The following is a 21,209-nucleotide window of genomic DNA, read 5'->3' on the forward strand; positions in this document are numbered from 1 at the left end:
CGGGTTGTGTGCAGTGACAGAGCCCGCCCACTCTACCATCACAGGCTCTGAGCCTCAGTGGGCGGGGTTATGCAATCATGACATCACATTCAGGGGCGTCATGATGGCATAACCTTGCCCACTCTACCATCCACCCGGCCCCTCTGGCAAATTTTTTTCGGATTGTGGCCCCTGACTAAAAAAGTTTGCCCACTCCTGTTCTAGATGAAGGCTTCTCCTTTGCATGGATACATGCCTACTTATCTTGGAACCCCTGGTAACCCCTGGAACCCCTTACATTATTGGTAATTGAAGAGTGGCCCCCTTATATTACTGATCATTACAGAAGCTCCCCCCTATTACTACTCATTGAAAAAGGATAGAAGGGTCCCCATTGTACGTGGTGGAAGGGTCAACTTACAAAACCTGTCATTGGTGAAGGAACCTCCTAATATCTCAGTACCCCAGGACAGAAACTGTACAACTAATTGTATAATTGTCAGGAAGCGCGTGGGCGGGTCCAGGAAAACCATAACCTGCATTAGGGGTGTGGCTGAAGACTGTGGGGGCGGAGTCCGAAACAATACAGTACTTTGAGGAGGAGGGAGCAGGAACTGAGTGGTAAATTGATGTGGTGGGTCGGGGAGCTGTAAGACCGTAGAATAAGTCGCAGGAGCGGAAACCGCACGGTACATGGAAGGGATGGGCCAGGTTTATAGTAACCATGGAATCACTGCGGGTACTGTCACGTGACAAGTAAGTCTCACGTGACAGCACTGGGATGAAGCCGTAGAGAAAAACAAAGATGGCGCCCGTTCGGGTCAGGTGACTCTGCGTCCGGCGGTGGGCGGGTCGGACTGCGGATAGAAGGTTGGAAAACAAAGATGGCGGAGCGGTGGGAGTGAGAGGACATGTCGGAGGATCGGGAGGAGCCGGCGGCCACTATGGCCTCATCATCCTCCAACCCTGAGCAGGACGAGGCGGGGAGACAACCGGACGCAGAACAGGACTGGCCGCCTAAGAAACGCCTCAGATTGGACCCTGAGCACCCCGGGGCCGTTCGCCTGGAGGAGAGGCTGTACTCCGTCCTTTGCTGTACCGTGTGCCTGGACCTGCCCAAGGCCTCTGTCTATCAGGTCAGGAGGGGAGCGCCCCCCCATGGCTGACCCCTCCCCCGTACCCAACGCCTGGCCCCGCCCTCTCCTGACAGGCGACTCCTTCCCCTCATACCTGACAACTGACCCCTCCCCCAATACCTGCCCTCCCCCAATACCTGACAGCTGACCCCTCCCCAATACCTGACAGCCACCTCTTCCCCCAATACCTGCCAGCTGACTCCTCTCCAAATACTTGACAACCAACCCCTCATACCAGACAGCCAACTCCTCCCCGAATACCTGACAACTGACCCCTCCCCAATACCTGACAGCCAACTCCTCCCCCGAATACCCGAGAGCCGACTTTTCCTCCTCATACCTGACAGCAGACCCCTCCCCCAATACCTGACAGCCGCCTTCTCATACCTGACAATTCAGTCTGTCCCACCCCTCTTGACACATGGCCCCTCCCCTTGTAGCTGACTAACCTGCCACCTTGTACCTGAAACATATTTATTTATAACATATTCCCCCCTGCTGATATCTTACTCTACCACCCTCATACTGCCAGCTTGCCCCCTTACTCCTTACACCAAACAGCCTTTCATTCCTGAACCCTTTTTTAATACCTGACAGCTGCCACTACCCTAATATCGGATATCTGCCCTCCTCTTTTCTGACAGCTGACCCCTCTCCCTTATCATACTTCTCATCTGATAACCTCCCTGTCATATGGCCCCTCCAAGATCTCCCTCCGATACATGACACCTGACTTTTGTATTATGTGACCCCTCCCCTTTCTGATACAGGTCACCTGACCTCTGTATTATGTGACCCCTCCCTCTGATTCATGACACCTGACTTCTGTATTATGTGACTCCTCCCCTTCCTGATACATGTCACCTGACTTCTGTATTATGTGACTCCTGCCCTTCCTGATACATGACACCTGACCTCTGTATTATGTGACTCCTCCCCTTACTGATACATGTCACCTGACCTCTGTATTATGTGACTCCTCCCCTTCCTGATACATGTCACCTGACCTCTGTATTATGTGACTCCTCCCCTTCCTGATACATGTCACCTGACCTCTGTATTATGTGACCCCTCTCCGATACATGACACCTGACCTCTGTATTATGTCACCCCTCCCTCTGATACATGTCACCTGACTTCTGTATTATATGACTCCTCCCCCTGCTAATACATGTCACCTGACCTCTGTATTATGTCACCCCTCCCTCTGGTACATGTCACCTGACTTCTGTATTATGTGACTCCTCCCCTTGCTAATACATGTCACCTGACCTCTGTCCCTACATTTTCCTGATCCCCCTCCTGATACTTTATTTGTCCCCCCCGCCCCCGTTCTACATAGACCTACACCTTCATTCACCTGACCCTGTCCCCTCCTGACCCTAAATACACTTAACCCCCGCCCCTCCTGGCTATTTTGTTAACATGCATTCAGTGTAGTTGGTCAAGTGAGCTTGTGGTGAAGTGTGAATGTGATCTGGATTCCTGACTGTGCAGGGCTTGAATATCGCTGCATCCAAAAATAGCAGAGAGTCTCCAAGTTGTCACAGGCTGGGGACAAAGTTTTCTCCTCCTATATGAACTCTGCCACTTGTCTGCCTTGTCAATAATGACAAGTCCTGGGAAGAGTGAACTAAAACTGGAACCAGTTGGACCTTCATCAGGGTTCAAGGGGGTTTTAGGGGGTACAAGCTCTGGGTTGGGATAGTGATGCCCCCTGAAGTGCCCTTCGTTCAGGGACGGAAGGGGGGGTATGTGGTCTGGGTTGGTATATTGATGCCCCCTGAAGTGCCCTTTGTTCAGCGAAGGAAGGGGAGGGGTATGAGGTCTGCGTTGGGATAGTGATGCCCCCTGAAGTGCCCTTTGTTCAGAGAAGGGAGGGGTATGAGGTCTGAGTTTGGGATGGTGATGCCCCCTGAAGTGCTCTTTGTTCAGAGAAGGGAGGGGGGGTTTGAGGTCAATGATATGGTAGTGAAAACCCCATAGCGCTCTGAGAGGTGTCGGGAGAGGGGGAGTACAGAGTGTGTGCCACTTCCCTCCAGGTTTTGCTTCCTGAAATGCTTTGCATTTGAAAGAGTTGGGCATACACATGGACCAAATAAATTAAACACATGTGAATAGTTCAATGTAACAATGAATACTTTAAGAATAGGTGCTGGGTTCTCCCAAACGATTTCAGATGCTGAGGTCACACAATCTGTGCCAAAGTGGCTTTGAGTAGGCACCCAAAGGTGGCCAATCAGCAGTACCGAATAGAAATCTTCAATAGAGATCATGTGACCAGTGTGGTTTTACCATAATATGAAGCAGTGATTAAATAATTTCAGGTTCAAATCCAATTTAGGATTAAATGGAATGGGAGCACTGCATTGCACCTTTATTCCTATACCAGTGTAAGCTTCTGGTGGGTTGGTGTCTGAGCATATACAGCAGTGATGATGCCATTTGCTCCGTTACATGATGGTGCTCCTCTGCATCCTGGGTAAAGGTTTTATGCTCCCCTATAGTCAGAATCGCTGGGTATTTTGTAAGGGTTCGGAGAAGCACAGAAAACAGGAGTAGAAGCTTCATCATCCCATTCCAAAACCATTGCCAATTAATATGAAGTTGCCTCCTCCCCATGGGCATTAATATGAAGTTGCCTCCTCCCCATGGGCATTAATATGAAGTTGCCTCCTCCCCATGGGCATTATTATGAAGTTGCCTCCTCCCCATGGGCATTAATATGAAGTTGCCTCCTCCCCATGGGCATTATTATGAAGTTGCCTCCTCCCCATTGCCAATAATATGAAGTTGCCTCCTCCCCATGGGCATTAATATGAAGTTGCCTCCTCCCCATGGGCATTATTATGAAGTTGCCTCCTTCCCATGGGCATTAATATGAAGTTGGTCCCCTCCCGTGGCTATAACATCCTCAGCTCTTCTTCCCACAAGATTTTGGGGATTACTTGTGGCATTTGTAAGGTCAGATATTGATGTTGGATGAGAAGACCTGGCTCATCATTCCAATTCATCCCAAAGGTGCAGTAGGGTTAGGGTTGGAGTCAAACTGGTGACCCCATGTCTTTATCGAGCTGGCTATGACACGGGTGCAGTCATGGGGGGAACAGAAAAGGGTTTTCACCAAACTTTGACCACAAGGCTGAAGGAGCCCAATGGTGTAGAAGGTCTCATGTTTGACCCATAAATTGGAAACATCTGAACCCATCCATGGAGAGGCTCCTCAGACTTTTGACCATTGGGCCCAGAATTGTCTACAATGGCTTTGTATGATGGAGTATTAACAAGATCCTTCTCTGGAGACAACTGGTCTCCATTATATGGGGAGGTGTCCCCCATACATCTAGTCATATAGATAGGTGAGGAGACCTGGCTCAACATTCCAATTCATCCCAAAGGTGTTGAGGTCAGGGCTCTGTGCAGGTCACTCGAGTTCCTCCACACCAAACTGGTGACCTCATGTCTTAATGGAGCTGGCTTTGTACACGGGGACAGTCATAGGGGGAATAGAAAAGGGTCTTCACCAAACTGAAAGCTGAAAGAGCACCGTGACTACAATACTTTTTGGTATTCGCAAGATCCTTCAATGGAGACACCTAAACTCCATCATTTGCAGAGGTTTCACATACTTTTGCAAAAATGCTCTATAAATATATATATTGGCATATTAGCTATATGTATAGTTATTTGCAATTTAAACAATAGCTTGCAAATCCAAAGATGTATATAGAAATAAGACTTTTTCTTTTCTACATTTCTCTGGGTCAAGCAGAAATACAAAGTTGTACTTGTTGACTGGACACTAAAACTCCCACTTCTCCTCTGTTTTGGCAGTGCACCAATGGACACTTGATGTGCGCAGGCTGCTTCATCCACCTCCTGGCAGATGCCCGGTTGAAGGAAGAGCAAGCTACTTGCCCTAACTGCCGCTGTGAGATCAGCAAGAGCCTGTGCTGCAGGAACCTGGCTGTGGAGAAGGCCGTAAGCGAGCTGCCCTCGGAATGTGGGTTTTGTATGAAGGCGTTCCCTCGATCTCTGCTGGATCGGCACAAGAAAGAGGAGTGCCAGGACAGGTGCGGTCTCATTTCTCAAAGTCCTCATGCCAGCCTTATATGTCTGCTGGGAATTCCCTTTGAAATGCAACTCTGGTCACAGCTGTCCATGAAGTATTTTGGTTACAGCCTTCTCAGTGCAGTGTTCAACCTAGAAATTTTTTTAAGCCGGGTGGTAAGAAGCCACATAGGCGGGTGGCAGCCCTTGTATTGTGACCCAACTATTCAATAACCACCCAAAAACAGCCAAGTAGTCACCAAATACTGCCAGGTGATGCACCCAGCTAAAAGGGGCCAGAGAGAACACTGGAGTTTGTTTTGTTTGCACCAGAGCTCTGTCCAAGCATGATAATCCATTAACCCCTTGACAAGACAAGAAGTCTTTAATGCCCAAATTCAACAGTGTCATCATGTCGGTTAAATTAAGGCTTTATATACATATTCATAGGGACACATAATGCTTTTATTTGTACACTGTGCTAGTTTTTTATATCATACTTTCATCAAATAAGAAACAAAGTCAAATGTAATAAAAATGTATAAATTTAAAAAAGGTTCACCCCCCTAAAAAAAAAAGGTTCACCCCCCCTAAAAAAAAAAATACTTGTAAACGAAATCAGGTGTAACTAATCACACAGCTACATATTTATCTTCCACCTCTGATCAGTCGTTAACATTTTGATTAGCTTAGCCTTAACCAAGTTATACTTGGAACATGTTAGTGATTGGTAGTGCAACTGAAAGTAGACATTCATCCATAGGTGACAAGAGGCCATTTGTTGATTTCAGGGGTAAAGTTATTGATGGAAACAGGCGGTGGATACCAACAAATGTCAAAGACTTTATTATTCCCTTGGAGCACAATAAATCAGGACTAAACCCAGGGCATACTCACCTGTCCCTGTTCTGTTGTGGACCTCGGTAGATAGATTGGACGGTAATCAAGCATTTATTGCAGAATAAATAAGAGACATTGTCTGTCCCTTTCTGCAATAAAGCCCTGCCTCACGTTTTTAAAGTGGAACTTTAGTTTATAATTAGGAAGTGTTTGCTACTACTATACCCTCGGTAGGTCAGGCTGTTCCTCAGGACTGGATTGGAGAGCTGGGAGGAAATTTGCTGGACAGGTTACCAAATGTCCTATGGCAACTTTAATGAGCAGCACGGTGGCTCAGTGGTTAGCATTCTGGCCTTTGCAGCTCTAGGTCCCAGGTTCAAATCCTTGCCAGGACACTATCTGCATGGAGTTTGTAGGTTCTCCCGTGTCTGCGTGGGTTTCCTCCGGGTACTCCGGTTTCCTCTCACATTCCAAAAACATGTGGTTAGTTTATTTGGCTTCCCCTCAAAATTGACCTTAGACAGAAATATACTTAATGACATATAACAAAGGTAGGGACAATAGATTGTGAGCTCCTTTGAGGGACAGCTAGTGACATGATTATGGACTTTGTACATTGCTGCATAATATGTCAATATAGTGTAAATACTATAAATAATAACAATTTATGTCATGTGATAACTACAAAAAATGTGGCTTGTATTGTATTACAGTTTGGCAATTAAGCTTTGCTAAACTGTACCTTGAAGATTGTAAGGCCAAGTAGTGTTATGGTCAGATCGGACAACTTTCCTCAACACCAGTCCACGTCCACCAATGGTCACCATCCAATCTGAGCTTAATTAGTTCTGTAAAGAAAGGTAGTTTTTGCAAAGCCTTGATGGTGCAGAAGTGAGAAATGATAAATTCATTTTCATTCGCATTGATTTACATCACAGAATAATTATCTGATTTGGTATTTAACACCACTTATTTTCAGATTGTTTGCTAATTCCTCTCTATTCACACCTCTGCAGAGTAACGCAGTGTAAGTACAAGAGGATTGGCTGCCCTTGGCAGGGTCCCTTCCATGAGCTGACTGCGCACGAGTCCGAGTGTTCCCACCCCACCAAAACCGGCAATGAGCTGATGGAGATCCTGGACGAGATGGACCAAAGCCACAAGAAGGAGATGCAATTGTACAACAGCATCTTCGGCCTGCTGAGCTTCGAGAAGATCGGTTACACAGGTAAGGGCTAAACCAGGGTGTTGCTTGGCCGTAAGAGTCTCTAGTGTCTGTGGGGGCCGTTGGTGGGAGATGATACACAGCCGTTCTTTGTGCATGTCACTCTTTTGCTTTGTAGGTGTCGATAAGGATGTAGTTGTCATTCTGCAGCTGAGAATTCTGAAGAGTGGGGGTTACCATGTGGGTTGTCCAACCATCTCCCCCCAACTAATCATGTGTTGCTATAGGGTAAGTGTCACCAAGGACATGAAGAGGGGCAGCTGTCACTGCGAATTAGCTGCTGATCTTTATGAACTGACCCACCTCTTATTGGTCTCCTTGATGGCACGCGATTTCATGCGCACCACCCGTTCTTTATCCTAGCGGAAGGTGCTGTGTGGTCGTCTTTCTTTGATGTTAAAAAACAGGTTTCAGAAGAAGATGAAGAGAACCCCCTCATGTCTAAGCAGCTCTGGGCCCCACTTATGCAGGGGAAGTCCTCCCCGCCCCTTCCCCCTTGGATTACGGATGTGTTTCGGCTTTCTGGTAGGAGGTAAGGCAGCAATAATCTTACTTTGTGCACCGGAAGCCACTCATGCACCTGGATGTGTGTGAAATCCGGGATACGTAAAAGCCGCAGAACTCTGCGTTACCACAAAGGCTGAAATGGCTGTTCTGTTTTTTTTTTTTTCCTCACAGTCCTAGTGGGAGCCCCAGATGCCCTTATCTTTCTTTCTTCTCCACTTCCCTCCGGGGTCTCCCTCGTTATTCTTCTGCTCCAGTTTCTATCTCTCTGTTTCTCTCTTTCCGCTTCTCAATCTTCTGTGCAGATGAAACGCTTCACTCTCAGGTTTTTGTAATCTCCCAAAATTCATTACGGTTAATGGGGTTGGGAGGGGGACAATATTAATCTTTATTATCCAAGCAGGTAAGTACGTAACCTTGATAATCATCATGTTGTCACTGTCTATTTTCTCTTTGTAAATAACATTTTTAATGTTGCCTTCTCCTCCATCAGGATGGACTTTTGTTATTTTAATAGTCGTATAAACGAGGTGAGAGTTTTGTATATAGCAGAAGCACAATAAACATTTGTCTAGCCATGTTGTAAAGATTCTTCAGGATGTAAGATGTTTTTGTATTGTGCAATGTGTTCTCTCCTTCTGGAGAGCGCCCGGGTATTGTATGAATCATGAATCTGTTCTTTTTAGCTTTGTATCACCATCACTTTGGAATAAACTTTATTCTCTGAAATGGATATCTCTCCGTGTGTTCTTAAAAAAAAGCAGTCCGATGTTGTCTCTGCTCTAGCAGTGTCGATGTTTAATACAGAATGTAAATTTTGTTCAGTAAAAGTGATCTGGGATGCAAATGGAGGGGAAGCAGGGGATCCCAGGTAGGCAATCCTTGGTACTATAGTATGAAGGAGTGTGAGCCAAAAAAAAGGTCTGAAGCTAACAGTCCAAGCATATCACCAGAGCACTCTGCAGGGATTAATGGATTGTACCGGTGGATATACCAGGTGATTGCAGACCCCAAACACACTAGTGCAAGGCAGTGTCAAACCAGGGGCAGGCTTAATTGTCAGGGCAGACAGGAACTAGCAAGAGTTTAGTGTAAAGACTGCAAAGGAGTACAGGGGATCACTAGAGCACAGAGAGTCATTGCAGCACAGGGAGTTCAGTGGAGCACAAATGCAGCCAAGGAGACTCTGCTATAGATGGCCAGCACAATCAGGAGAACTCTCTCCTGATCAGTCATGGCTATGGCTCATAAGAGCTGTCGGGGCGGATGAAGACAGATACCAGGAGCGGTAAGTATGATGAGGAATGTGTATTCTTTATCCTGATGTAGAAGACGCTACATTCTGTGGCTCCTATAGATAACATTAGGCTTGTAGAAATTGTAAGTTGCACTTACTCTATGCAGTTATCGATTTTGTAAATGTTAAAGAATCTCCGGCAGGATAATAATTTTCTACATCAGAGAAAGCAGCGTTGCTGCACGATGTTGTAGAGTCTAACACACCATGTTTGACACACCATTTACCGCTTGTGTTGAGCACCTTTATCTCCCTTTCCCCTTTTTAAGAGATAAAAAGATATAAAAGATTCCTTTATGAGGCAAACCACTGCAGAAGCGGCTACTGAGCATTCAACGGTAACAGGTAAAGTGGTGTAGTTGGGGGAATGTGAAACAACATCTTCATCCAATAACTTTCTTTCTTTTTTTCCCCCCCTTCGTCCCCTTCTCACAGAAGTCCAGTTTCGACCCTACAGAACAGATGACTTCATTACCCGGCTGTACTACGAGACCCCACGCTTCACAGTTCTCAACCAGACCTGGGTTCTGAAGGCCCGAGTCAACGATTCTGAAAGGAACCCCAACTTGTCTTGCAAGCGAACCCTGTCCTTCCAGCTCATCTTAAAAAGCAAGGTCAATTCTCCCATGGAATGCTCCTTCCTGCTGCTCAAAGGCCCCTACGACGATGTCAAAATTCACCCGGTCATCTACCACTTCGTTTTCACCAATGAGAATAATGAGACTGAGTACGTACCCCTGCCCATCATAGACTCTGTGGAATGTAACAAACTTCTGGCTGCAAAGAACATCAATCTGCGACTCTTTATATTCCAGATCCAGAAATGAAGAGTGGCCACCTGCAGAACCATACTTACCTCATCTAGCTCCCTGACTCCAGCCCAACTCTTCCTTCTCTAGTAGACATGGATCCTATTCCCTTGACTAGGGGGAGTTGTGCAGGATTCTTGCTATTTGTTTTAATTAGTTTTCTTTTAATTTGTAGTTTGCATGTGTACGGTAGAGATAAGACTCCACTTTCAGCCTTAGTGTACACCACAGACACATGGACATTTACTACCAAGCCCCATTTCAGCCTGTCCACGTCCTATTTTATGGCTATCCAACCTGTCTGATTTTATATATATTTTTTTTTTGTTTCTTTGTCCTCCTTCGGGATTTTATCTGATTTTGTTCATTTTAAGATCATTTTATGTAGTTGAAGTATTTAGGAACTGAAGATATCTTTGCAGGAGGTAGAAGAACCATTTACGTTGGTCTTTATAATGTAGCTATAAACTATGCCACTTTTTGATTAACCCCCCCCCCCAATCCAGTCTGTTTTCTGTTACCGGTTTGTTTTAAGTTTGATCATTTAGTAGGATTGAGACTAGATAGTATCTTATTAGAGACATATCCACTGCCACCAGGGCCTCCTTGTGCTTCTATGGAAAGCTGAGCGCCCTCCCTCAGATTTACCCCGTTTCTTTTATGGCTCTGGGTATTGGTGGGCTCTCAGGCCTGAGTATTACCCCCCCATATAGCACACTGGAAATTTTTTCATCAAAGCAGCAAAGTCACAATGCTTGAAAGTGAGCAGAATATCAACCAATCATCTCTTCTTGTTGATAGTTTGGGTTGCAGCAATGTCCATCACAGAGCCTTGTGGATGATTGATGAGCAGCATTAGTAAGTCCTGAATGTTCCTAAAAATCTGCACTAATGACTCCTCGCTGTTCCTTACCTACCTCTTGGCATCATTAATTGGTAGAATGCTCTAATAATAAATCATATTTTCACCATATTTCAATAGCTGTACTGTCTAGAAAACCAAAGAACTTCATCACCTCTAGTTGGATGTCTGTCTTCCTGTGCAGTCTCTTTGTGGTGTTTGGAGATGTCACTTTATAATTTCAGCTTTCATGATCGCAATGTGTTGAGTGATTGTTGATGTTCTGGTTCCTTGTGGGCGGGCACTTCAGGTCCTCTCATGTTGATGGTTAGAAAGTAGTACGGGCTGGATTGGGGCAGAGATGATGGATGTTCTGCAGGGTCCGGTGCTGCCTAATATGCCAGTTGTGTACGAATATCATGGTGGGGATGAAGTGATTCATCTATGAGCGTGTGATCATGGGGATAGACTTGTCCCATGTGCTCTCACACAAACTTAGATGTCTCATTGACCCCACACGGTTTAATGGTGTGTGATTGGTAGACTGGTCAGGTTCGGTGGGTTGTTTGTACAAATCTTACATTTAGGCTTTGGTGAGAGGTTTTATATTCTCATTCTATGTTAGGTGCAGGTTTAACATTACAGGGATGTATTGAATGAGACTGTTCCATCTTGTTTCTCACCCCCCCCCCCAAGGTCAGCACCATCAGGCATCCAGAATCTCCATCTACTTCCTAGATACTGGCCCATAGACAATGCAGTCAATGCTGATGCTTGTTTAGCTGTTATGTTCGTGGCTGTGTAAATGCATTTTCTGATGTTATTCATTTACCTGCTGCTACAATCACATTCAACAAATGACCCGCCAGTATATAAACCCATCACGTTCACACAGTACACTCCCCCCGCTAACTCCCACCTGTCACATTCACATAGCACAATTCCTTTGTATTGCAAAAAAATGCATTATAATACACAGTACACTCCCTCTACAGCCTCTCATTCAATGACCTAGAAGTGTAGGAGTCCATCACATTCACCCAGCACAACCCCTATACAGCTTCCCACTTAGTGACCAGCCATTGTGGAAGAATATCACATTCACACTCCTTTTCCAGTCTTACACCAGACAATATAACAATCCATCACATTTACAATGCTTGTCCTGCCTACCATCCTGTGCCCAGCCTGCTTAACGATCACATTCCCACAGCACGCTTTCTCTATTGTCTCCCATACTTTACCCATCCAGCATAACAATCCATCACATCAGTATTTTTCCCAGGAATTTTTTTAAGCTGTAGGCAGGTGGTGACCCAAAAACAGCCAGCTGGTTACTGAAAAGTGCCGGGTGGTGCACCCAGCTAAAAGGGTCCGGGGAGATCACTGCATTCATATAAAACACTCCCTCTCTTACTACCTCCCACTCTGTGACCAGTGACTGCACACTTCTTACAGCCCTGATGCTACGTCATTTTATTCATGCAGACTTCTGATTGGCTGGCTGACTTTTAGTCGATTATGCAAATTAAAGTAGCGTGGCTTCTCTGGCTGCACGGTGACTTTGCTGCTTTGAAATCTTCAGCTGATAATATTTAGGGTTGTGATAAAATTTTAGGCCCTATGGTCTATAAAGAAGGGGGGTAATGTTATCTCAGAGTCTGTGTATATCACGGGAACCTTTCCCAGTCACATGACTCCTCACCATCAGCTGTGAATATCGACCAATAGAAGCCCAGAGCTGAATCATCAACAGCTATGAAGGCAGAATCAGCCCCTGGCTTTGCGTTACGTCTGTGAATGTTTTTATTTTTCGCTAATAAATGAATGAAATGGTTCCTGCAACCCAGAACTGCTCCGCTGTGTTTTGTGTGTGGAGTCCATAACTATCAGCAATGCTATTAGAGGGGCCCTTTATGAGACGCACAGAGAACTGTTGTGGGGGCCCTTCATCAGCCGGTCAAATCTAGAGTCTGCTATATGCTGGAACACCAATCACTGCTTAGATAAATTAGCCAGCAAATCAAAATTCACTTCACTTGTTCCCCAACATTGTTACAACAAATATAAAAATAGCAGAATGAAGTAAGCTCTGGGATCCTCCGTGCGTCCTCTAGAAAGTGCGTCCTCTAGAAAAAGTGTACAGTAAGGGCCACAAGACAGTTTTAACCTCAGGGGTCCCATAGGCTTTTATTCGCTTCTCCCCCCTGACCTGTACTTGTTGCAGGAGATGATGATGACCTGTAGGGCGGCAGAAGAGCCAGTGTGAGCTGCAGGGACCCAAGGTGGGGTGTTTTCTTCTGACTTTGGGGGACAGTTTTTGTTGGGGTTCGGCTGCGGAGGTGCCAAGTATTAAGTTTTTCTAAGATGCAACCTCATAATGGCCAGCCAAGTCTCCCAGTGACGAGCCAGCATACCACTTCCAGCATAGTCAGCATTGGGGTTGATGTACTAAAGGAATTTAGGCTACCTACACATATTAGATTTTGGTCATTGGAAAGGATTTTTCACAATCCTTTCCAAAGACAAACAACTGAAATGAACGAATGGGCTCTACATACAGCACTGTTCTGCTCTATGGAGAGGGGAGAACGAGGGAGCAGCACCCCACTGTGCGCTCTCCCCTTTACCATCGGTCCTCGTAGACAGATCCATGAACAATGTTGGATGAGCGCTGTACACACTCAGGCGATAATCAGACATGAATCACCTGACGTGTACGTAGCCATAGACCATACACATAGCAAAGTGAGTTATCTCCTGGCAAAACTTTGCTGACTTCAACCATCCAATCAGGTGCAAGGAAAAACCCTGCAGGTAATCAGATTTTTCTTGCAAACTAAACAATCCCCCCATTCACTAAAAGAGGTAAAATATCCTTGGCAGGGTGATCATTCACTTTAAAACATGAACAATCTAACTTGTTTTAGTGAATCAGCTCAATGTTTCTGCTGTCTCTTACGCTTGCAGAGGTGTTTTCATACCTAATGCTCAGATTACGCACACAGCTAATATAGTGCCCCTATTACCCCGCGCTCTTTGTATGGTAAGGGAGACTTGGAGAGCTGCACTCTTAAAATATACCAAAATGCTTTGTGTTGGAATGTTTATTTGGATATAATACTTTAGTGTACAAAACTTTGAAGGGTAAATACACAAATGTACCTCCATACTAAACAATGAAACCCCAACCCAGATCAGACCCTGCTGCAGCCTCCCACCTTGTAAATCTCTATAAGTTATAATGTAAAGGCTGATCAGTGAGGGAGAGAAGACTCAGCCCCTCCTGTCTGCTCTATTTAAAACACTAAAGGAATTTGGGGGGGGGGGGGCCAGTGTGAGCTGCAGGGACCCAAGGTGGGGTGTTTTCTTCTGACTTTGGGGGACAGTTTTTGTTGGGGTTCGGCTGCGGAGGTGCCAAGTATTACGTTTTTCCAAGATGCAACCTCATAATGGCCAGCCAAGTCTCCCAGTGACGAGCCAGCATACCACTTCCAGCATATTCACACAGCACATTGGGGTTGATGTACTAAAGGAATTTAGGCTACCTACACAAATTAGATTTTGGTAGTTGGAAAGGATCTTTCACAATCCTTTCCAAAGACAAACGACTAAAAGATGCACAAATGAGCTCTGTACATACAACACCATTCTGCTCTATGGAGAGGGGATGGGGGAGAACAAGGGAGCAGCACCCCACTGTGCGCTCCCCCCTTTACCATCGGTCCTCATAGACAGATCCATTAACAACGTTGGACGAGCACTGTACACACTAAGCCCTGAGGTGATAATCAGATGAGAATCACCTGACGTGTACGTAGCCATAGACCATACACATAGAAAAGTGAGTTATCTCCTGGCAAAGCTTTGCCGATTTCAACCATCCAATCAGATGCAAGGAAAAACCCTGCAGGAAATCAGATTTTTCTTGCAAACTAAACAATCCCCCACAACGATCTAACTTGTTTTCGTGAATCAGCTCAATGTTTCTGCTGTCTCTTACGCTTGCAGAGGTGTTTTCATACCTAATGCTCAGATTACACACACAGCTAATATAGTGCCCCTATTACCCCACGCTCTTTGTATGGTAAGGGAGACTTGGAGAGCTGCACTCTTAAAATATACCAAAATGCTTTGTGTTGGAATGTTTATTTGGATATAAAACTTTAGTGTACAAAACTTTGAAGGGCACACACTGGGTCATCTTTTTAGTTTCAATCCTAAAAAAGTGTTGCTGAAACTCTGCCTATGGGCCCTGGGGGGGGTCAGAGGTCACTAGCTATCTGACCTGTTGCTCTGCCCACTGCCTGATTTCACGCTAGTGACACCTGCTGGCTCCAGACTCACATGGCAGGCTGATGAAGAAAGAAACTTCTGTGTTTGTTGCTGTTATGTGTACATAGGAGCTGGAAGACAGGGGGAATGACTTCATGAAGATGCTCAAGTCTGACCCCTGGCTGCACAGTCAGAAAATGAACATTTGAATGTTTGGCTGGAGATATGATTTAGTGTCATGCATAAGCTTAGAAAGAAGGTGGAAATCCACCATCACCCCATTCTGTCCCTAATAACGTTACCACCATTAAATGAGCACTCCTCATACCCTTCCAGCAGAGCAGCCTGCACCCATTAACCCAGGGGTCCCCACATTGTCAGAAGTGCTTCTCTGAGAAAGCCAGCACACCATGGGAGAGGCCTGAATCTGCAACATACATTGTATGTATCAGCAACAGCCTAGCCCTACCCCAGGGGCAACATCATGGGCCCAATACAAAGGTCCTGAGTGACCACAATATTCTGCACTAATTGATTACAGAATCAGCACACAGCAGGGAAGGCCTGTTGGGGATCCAGGTATACAAACTGTTGTACATGGAAACCAGATCTGCAAACAACTACCAGAACATCTACAAATAGGGATTTCTGCAGTGTGTCACCCCTCTCAGAAAAGGGAAGTTCAGTTCAGATCCAGCAAACAATCTGCCAACTTGTAGACAATGATGTACGGTGTAATCTCCGAAGTTGTCAGGATAAAGGCGCCGGAAGGTTCTGGAGGTGCAAGACAGGCAGGCAGGACAGAACAATGAACACAGAGAAGGAAACAGAAACTCCAAGAGAGTCAACAAGGAGCCCTGACACTGCACTGAATGAAACTTTCCCCAGGACCTCCAGGGAGGAGAGGAGGCTGTAGTGACTGGCCTGCAGAGAGAAGGAGAAATGTAAGGTGACGGTGACATATTACAGGTGAGACTATCATACCAACTCACAACTATCTGTAATTATTCCAAAACCATCGAGTCTCCTATACTGCAGCCTTACCTGAATGTTCGGCTTGGCTTGGCGGGTACAGTGCATCATGAGGGTGAAGGTCACAGTGGTGATGACTCCGGCCAGGAAATGCTGCAGCACCACACTGAGCAGAAGACATGCTGAGGACCAAAGGGATAACATTTTTAGTGATTACAGGATTTACATTTTTTCCTAAATCCTTCAGGATTGTTCATGAGAGAAATGGCTTGAAATAATAAATGTTTAAAAAAGATCCCGGGAGCCACCACCTCCAGAAAAAGCCATGATAGCATGATGAACCCCAAGGTGCACCCATAGTCTGACTTGCTGGCAAGGCACCTGGACCAATCGCCCTTCATCTCCATATTAACACTAATTCAAGCGACTGCTGCCAACAAACAGAGCTCTGGGGACATATTGTAGGTGATGGCATTCAGAAATAAAAAATCTGAAACGTTCTTCTAGAAGAAACAGATATGTGACCAGAAGACCAGTTGGAATCCTAGCAAATAATAGAACAGTTGCTTGTTGTCTAAAAGCCCCAGAGCATTACTATAGCATTAGGATTCACCTGACAGGAAGACTGGAATCTGACCATTTAGACCCTAGGACTGGACAATGATCTGTCTGAGCCACCAAGAAATTGTGGGATACGTAGAAGATAAACCCTAGAAGGTCCAATCAGTATGCAAAGACCCAAATCAGTCTTCCTGAAAAAAGCAATTGGCTGAGAAAGACTCTCGACACGCCAATCAGACCCAAACACTTAGGGGGACTTTTTTAGGAGAATTGGGACTGGACAGAGAGAAGAAAAAAAATGTCCTGGTTGAGAAAACGAGCAGGAAGCACCCTAAGCAAAAGGATGTTTTGGATAGATCCCTGCCTTATCCTCTGCTAGGACCAGAGAAAGCCTTGAGGGATTACTGCGGCATTACAAACATTCAACCAAGGTGATACATTTGGGGATTACTACCTTGGAGGTGAAGGGAATGTCTTCTAAGGGTCCCAACATTAGTAACTGCAGTACAGGAAGAACACCTAAAATTCTAGCAATAGTAAATAATTACCACAATCCAGTGTTCTGTGGCCACATGACCTATCACCAGGTCCAGGCACTGCCAGTAATTGCACAGTGGGGGTTCCAGCAGTGCTTTGGGTGAAACGCTCAGACTAAAGACATGAAGTATCACATATGATGAATTATAAAATATGACGACTCTTCCCATCTCACCTTTTATAAGGCTTGTGTCTGTACCAAGAGTGGAGAGGAGTAACGTCTGAATGATCAGGCAGAGGAGCCGCAAACATAGTACAGTTCTTAGCAGTGACTGGATGGATCTGGAGGAAAAGGCGGAAAACACTGAACCAACATTATAATATAATACAGAGCAGGAAATAAAAACAGAGAGTCTAGGCGAGAAGAGCAGCAACCACACACATCCAAGGATACTGCACATGGATCACATACATAAGCTCTATCAGCAACAACTTGAAGTTTTCCTGCAGTCTTCTGGTCTGGTGACTTCACTCAGCTTCTTCTTCTTGACCCCAGCAGGCAGATTTGCCTCCAAGACTGATGTGTGGAGCACCATTCAGTCCTGGAATACTGTAAACCCAGTCTGCATGATGATGTGGCCTTTAGCAGGGAATGTAAAGGATAAGCTGGTACCATGGGCAGTGACAACGTGACATTTTAACTGAAGAAGAATACTGAAGCTGGGTGGACAACAAATCTCTGGAGTTTGAGCAAGTGATGGACAAATGTGAGTTTTTAAATTTATTTTTTTACACCACAAGCAAGGGGGACTAATAACACCCCATAACTGTGGGATGCAGATTCACTGTAGGAGGGCCGAGATAATATGAGAGGAGGGGGATCAATAATAATTACACTCTTACCGCTGGCGTAATTGATTTTTTTCTTCAACCATTAAGCTACACAAAATTTACCTAAACCAGTGGTCCCCAACCTTTTGGATGTCACAGACCACTAAATTTACAGACTCGGGACGGTGAATGCAAGAGGAGCCGCGTGTCACTCAAAGGAGAAGAAACTTCCCCCATAGTGACGTCATGATGCCAGAACCTGCCCACTCTACCATCGCTGCCCTGAGCTTGCTATGCATACGCGACTCTAGCCGGTGTGCCCACCCAAGCGGGGTCCTTCTCCTGACCCCGGTGGGGGGTGCACTGGCCAGAGACCCAAGGACCACAGTTGGAGACCGCTGACCTAAAGGGATGGATAAAAGGAAAACTCACCTGCCTTTTCCAAGCAGCATTCCTCCAAGAGCTGAGCCTACAATAGAAACTATCAGTGCCAAGATGCCATTCCAGATACCAAGGTCAGCAGGAGAGACGCCGTGATCCAGGAGCAGGAGGGGAACCATGGTTAGGGAGCCCTGCTCACCTGTAAAGAGTAAGCACATGATATATAGAGGACATAAATACCACCAGGACAGACAACACCAACCTTACTCCGCTTTTACCCAGTTTGTATATAAGAACATAGATGATAGTCCAACCCGTCCCAGGAACCTGAAGGACATTCCGTACAATGCTGCCCAGACTTAAGCTCCTTGTTGTGTCCTTGGAGTTCTCTCTAGACACCGACTCCTCCCCTTTAAGGGCTCTTGCCCACCAGGCACACAGTGTTGCCAGAAAATATCCAGCCGCAAGAAGCAGAAAGACCATTCTCCATCCCAGGATATCCAGCAAGGTGAGAGCGCCTCCTCCGGCTATCACGGATCCCAGCTTGTAGGCTACCACCTGCAGAGAGTTGCCCAATCCCACCTGTTCCTGAGTGAGCACTGCCACAGTCACTGCATCCAAAGCCACATCTTGCATGGAGGACAGGATGTGCATAAGTAAGAGAAGCCAGGCAAGATAGGTGAATGCAGTTCCAGGAGGCAGCATTGAGCACAACAGGCAACACAAGCAAAGTCCTGCTGTACAGAGCAGTAAGAACGTCCGACGGCTCCATAATCCATCCACCAATGGAGACCACATGACCTTCAGCAGCCATGGCAGGTACAACACTCTGGTAAAGCCAATGTGGGAGAGGGAGAGGCCCTGAGTGCGAAGAAGAACAGGAAGGAGGCCAGACTGAAGGCCGTATGGGAAACCCTGAACTAAGTAGAGGACCCCTAAGGGAACATACGGACTAGATAATAGGGATAACAGGTGGACAGAACTAGGTGAATCCACAATGCGAGCCATGGTGAAGAAATCTTACCCTAAAGGATGGGAATGGGGTGTTTGATGCACTGCAGGGTTAGAGAATGGGAAGGTAGGGCAGAAGATTATGGTAGAAGTTGTAAGAGATGGCAATGAAATGGCAGGATGTAGAAATAGAAGTACAATGTCCTAAAACTAGGGGTTGGTATGATGGGTGTCAATAATGAAGTAAGGAAGGTGGGATGGGTGTACAATGTGTTGGGGTGCAAAAGGACAGAAAATTATCTTAAGAACAGTTTGGTGTATAGAAGGTGGTGGTGTAAAGAATGGGGTATATGGTGTGTACAGTTGAGTGAGAGGAGTTAGGGGTTATGAGACGTACAGGGTGGTGTATAAAGGGTGGGTGTACAGATGGGTAAAAAGAACAGATAATTATAGAAGGCATGTAGAGAATGGGGGTGCATAGGTTGGGGTATGGATGGTTGGCCGTATAGTTGAGAAAAATAAAGGATTATGGGACATAAAAAATAGGGCAGTGTATAGAAGGTGGGTGTACAGATTAGGGAAAAGGACAGATGAATATTAGAGTTGAGAACAGGATGAGGGTGGGGTGTCCAGTTGGGTGAGCAAAGAGTATTATGAAAAGCAGAGAGTTGGGTATACAACTGGGTGAGAAAAATAGAGGATTATGGGAAATATAGAAAAAGGCAGGGTATGTATGGTGGATGTACAGATGGGTGAAAATGACAGGGGTTTATTAGAGATGGGTACAGAATGTGGGTGTAAAGGATGGGGTATAGAAGGTTGGGTGTATGGGTGTACAGTTGGGTGAGGATTATGGGATGTACAGGATTGGATGTACAGTTGACAGAGAAGAAGAGAGGATTATGATAAATAGAGAATAGGGCAGGGTATGGGGAGTGGGGTGTATGGGTGTACAGTTGGGTGAGGATAGAGGTTTAATGGAAGTGGGGTGGGAAGAATAGAGGATTATGGGATGAAATTGGGTGGGGTATGGAGGGTGGGTCGTACAGTTGGGTGTAGAAAGAGGATTATGGGAAATAGAGAATTAGGCAGGGTATGGAGGGTGGGGTGTACAGTTGGGTAAGCATATAAGATTATGGGAAATGGAGAATGGGGGGGGGGGGGGGGGGGGGGGGGGGGTATGGAGAGTGGGGTGTATGGGTGTACAGTTGGGTAAGGATAGAGGATTATGGGAAATGGAGAATGGGGGGGGGATATGGAGAGTGGGGTGTATGGGTGTACAGTTGGGTGAGGAGAGAGGTTTATGGGATGGAATATGGTATAGAGGGGTGGGGTGTACAGTTGGGGGGGCAAAGGATCTGGGATTTATATTATACAAGATTATGGGAAGTGGGGTGTACAATTAGGTGAGGATAGAGGACTATGGGATGGAATAGGGTGGGGTGTAGGATGGGTGTACAATGTGTTGGGGTGCAAAAGGACAGAAAATTATCTTAAGAACAGTTTGGTGTATAGAAGGTGGTGGTGTAAAGAATGGGGTATGTGGTGTGTACAGTTGAGTGAGAGGAGTTAGGGGTTATGAGACGTACAGGGTGGTGTATAAAGGGTGGGTGTACAGATGGGTAAAAAGATCAGATAATTATAGAAGGCATGTAGAGAATGGGGGTGCATAGGTTGGGGTATGGATGGTTGGGCGTATAGTTGAGAAAAATAAAGGATTATGGGACATAAAAAATAGGGCAGTGTATAGAAGGTGGGTATACAGATTAGGGAAAAGGACAGATGATTATTAGAGTTGAGAACAGGATGAGGGTGGGGTGTACAGTTGGGTGAGCAAAGAGTATTATGAAAAGCAGAGTTGGGTAACCAACTGGGTGAGAAAAATAGAGGATTATGGGAAATATAGAATAAGGCAGGGTATGTAGGGTGGATGTACAGATGGGTGAAAAGGACGGGTTTATTAGAGTTGAGAACAGAATGTGGATGTAAGGGATGGGGTATAGAAGGTGGGGTGTATGGGTGTACAGTTGGGTGAGGAATATGGGATGTACAGGATTGGATGTACAGTTGAGAGAGAAGA

General features: G+C 45.8%; 2 protein-coding genes across 3 annotated transcripts; one reads left to right on the forward strand and one right to left on the reverse strand.

The window, feature by feature from the left end:
* The first annotated feature begins 821 nt into the window (after positions 1 to 821).
* On the forward strand, positions 822 to 12,526 carry ZFTRAF1 (zinc finger TRAF-type containing 1). Of its 2 annotated transcripts, none has more exons than XM_072410577.1 (4): positions 822 to 1,115; positions 4,950 to 5,188; positions 7,022 to 7,233; positions 7,349 to 8,463. In XM_072410577.1, the coding sequence occupies exons 1-4, from the start codon at positions 891 to 893 to the stop codon at positions 7,591 to 7,593; spliced, it is 921 nt and encodes a 306-aa protein (XP_072266678.1). In that variant the 5' UTR covers positions 822 to 890; the 3' UTR covers positions 7,594 to 8,463. The 2 variants fall into 2 exon arrangements, with proteins under 2 accessions (XP_072266678.1, XP_072266677.1); XM_072410576.1 differs by lacking the exon at positions 7,349 to 8,463 and adding an exon at positions 9,467 to 12,526 and having other exon boundaries at positions 825 to 1,115.
* A 2,288-nt stretch (positions 12,527 to 14,814) lies between these two features.
* MFSD3 (major facilitator superfamily domain containing 3) lies at positions 14,815 to 20,287 on the reverse strand. The gene is made up of 5 exons (XM_072410580.1): positions 18,457 to 20,287; positions 18,230 to 18,377; positions 17,202 to 17,308; positions 16,001 to 16,110; positions 14,815 to 15,880 (listed from the first exon to the last, which is right to left on the reverse strand). Exons 1-5 carry the CDS (start codon positions 19,184 to 19,186, stop codon positions 15,707 to 15,709), a joined length of 1,269 nt encoding a protein of 422 aa, XP_072266681.1. The 5' UTR covers positions 19,187 to 20,287; the 3' UTR covers positions 14,815 to 15,706.
* Between the last annotated feature and the right edge of the window lie 922 nt (positions 20,288 to 21,209).

This window comes from Pyxicephalus adspersus, chromosome 5, assembly GCF_032062135.1.
Source record: "Pyxicephalus adspersus chromosome 5, UCB_Pads_2.0, whole genome shotgun sequence".
NCBI lineage: Eukaryota > Metazoa > Chordata > Amphibia > Anura > Pyxicephalidae > Pyxicephalus > Pyxicephalus adspersus.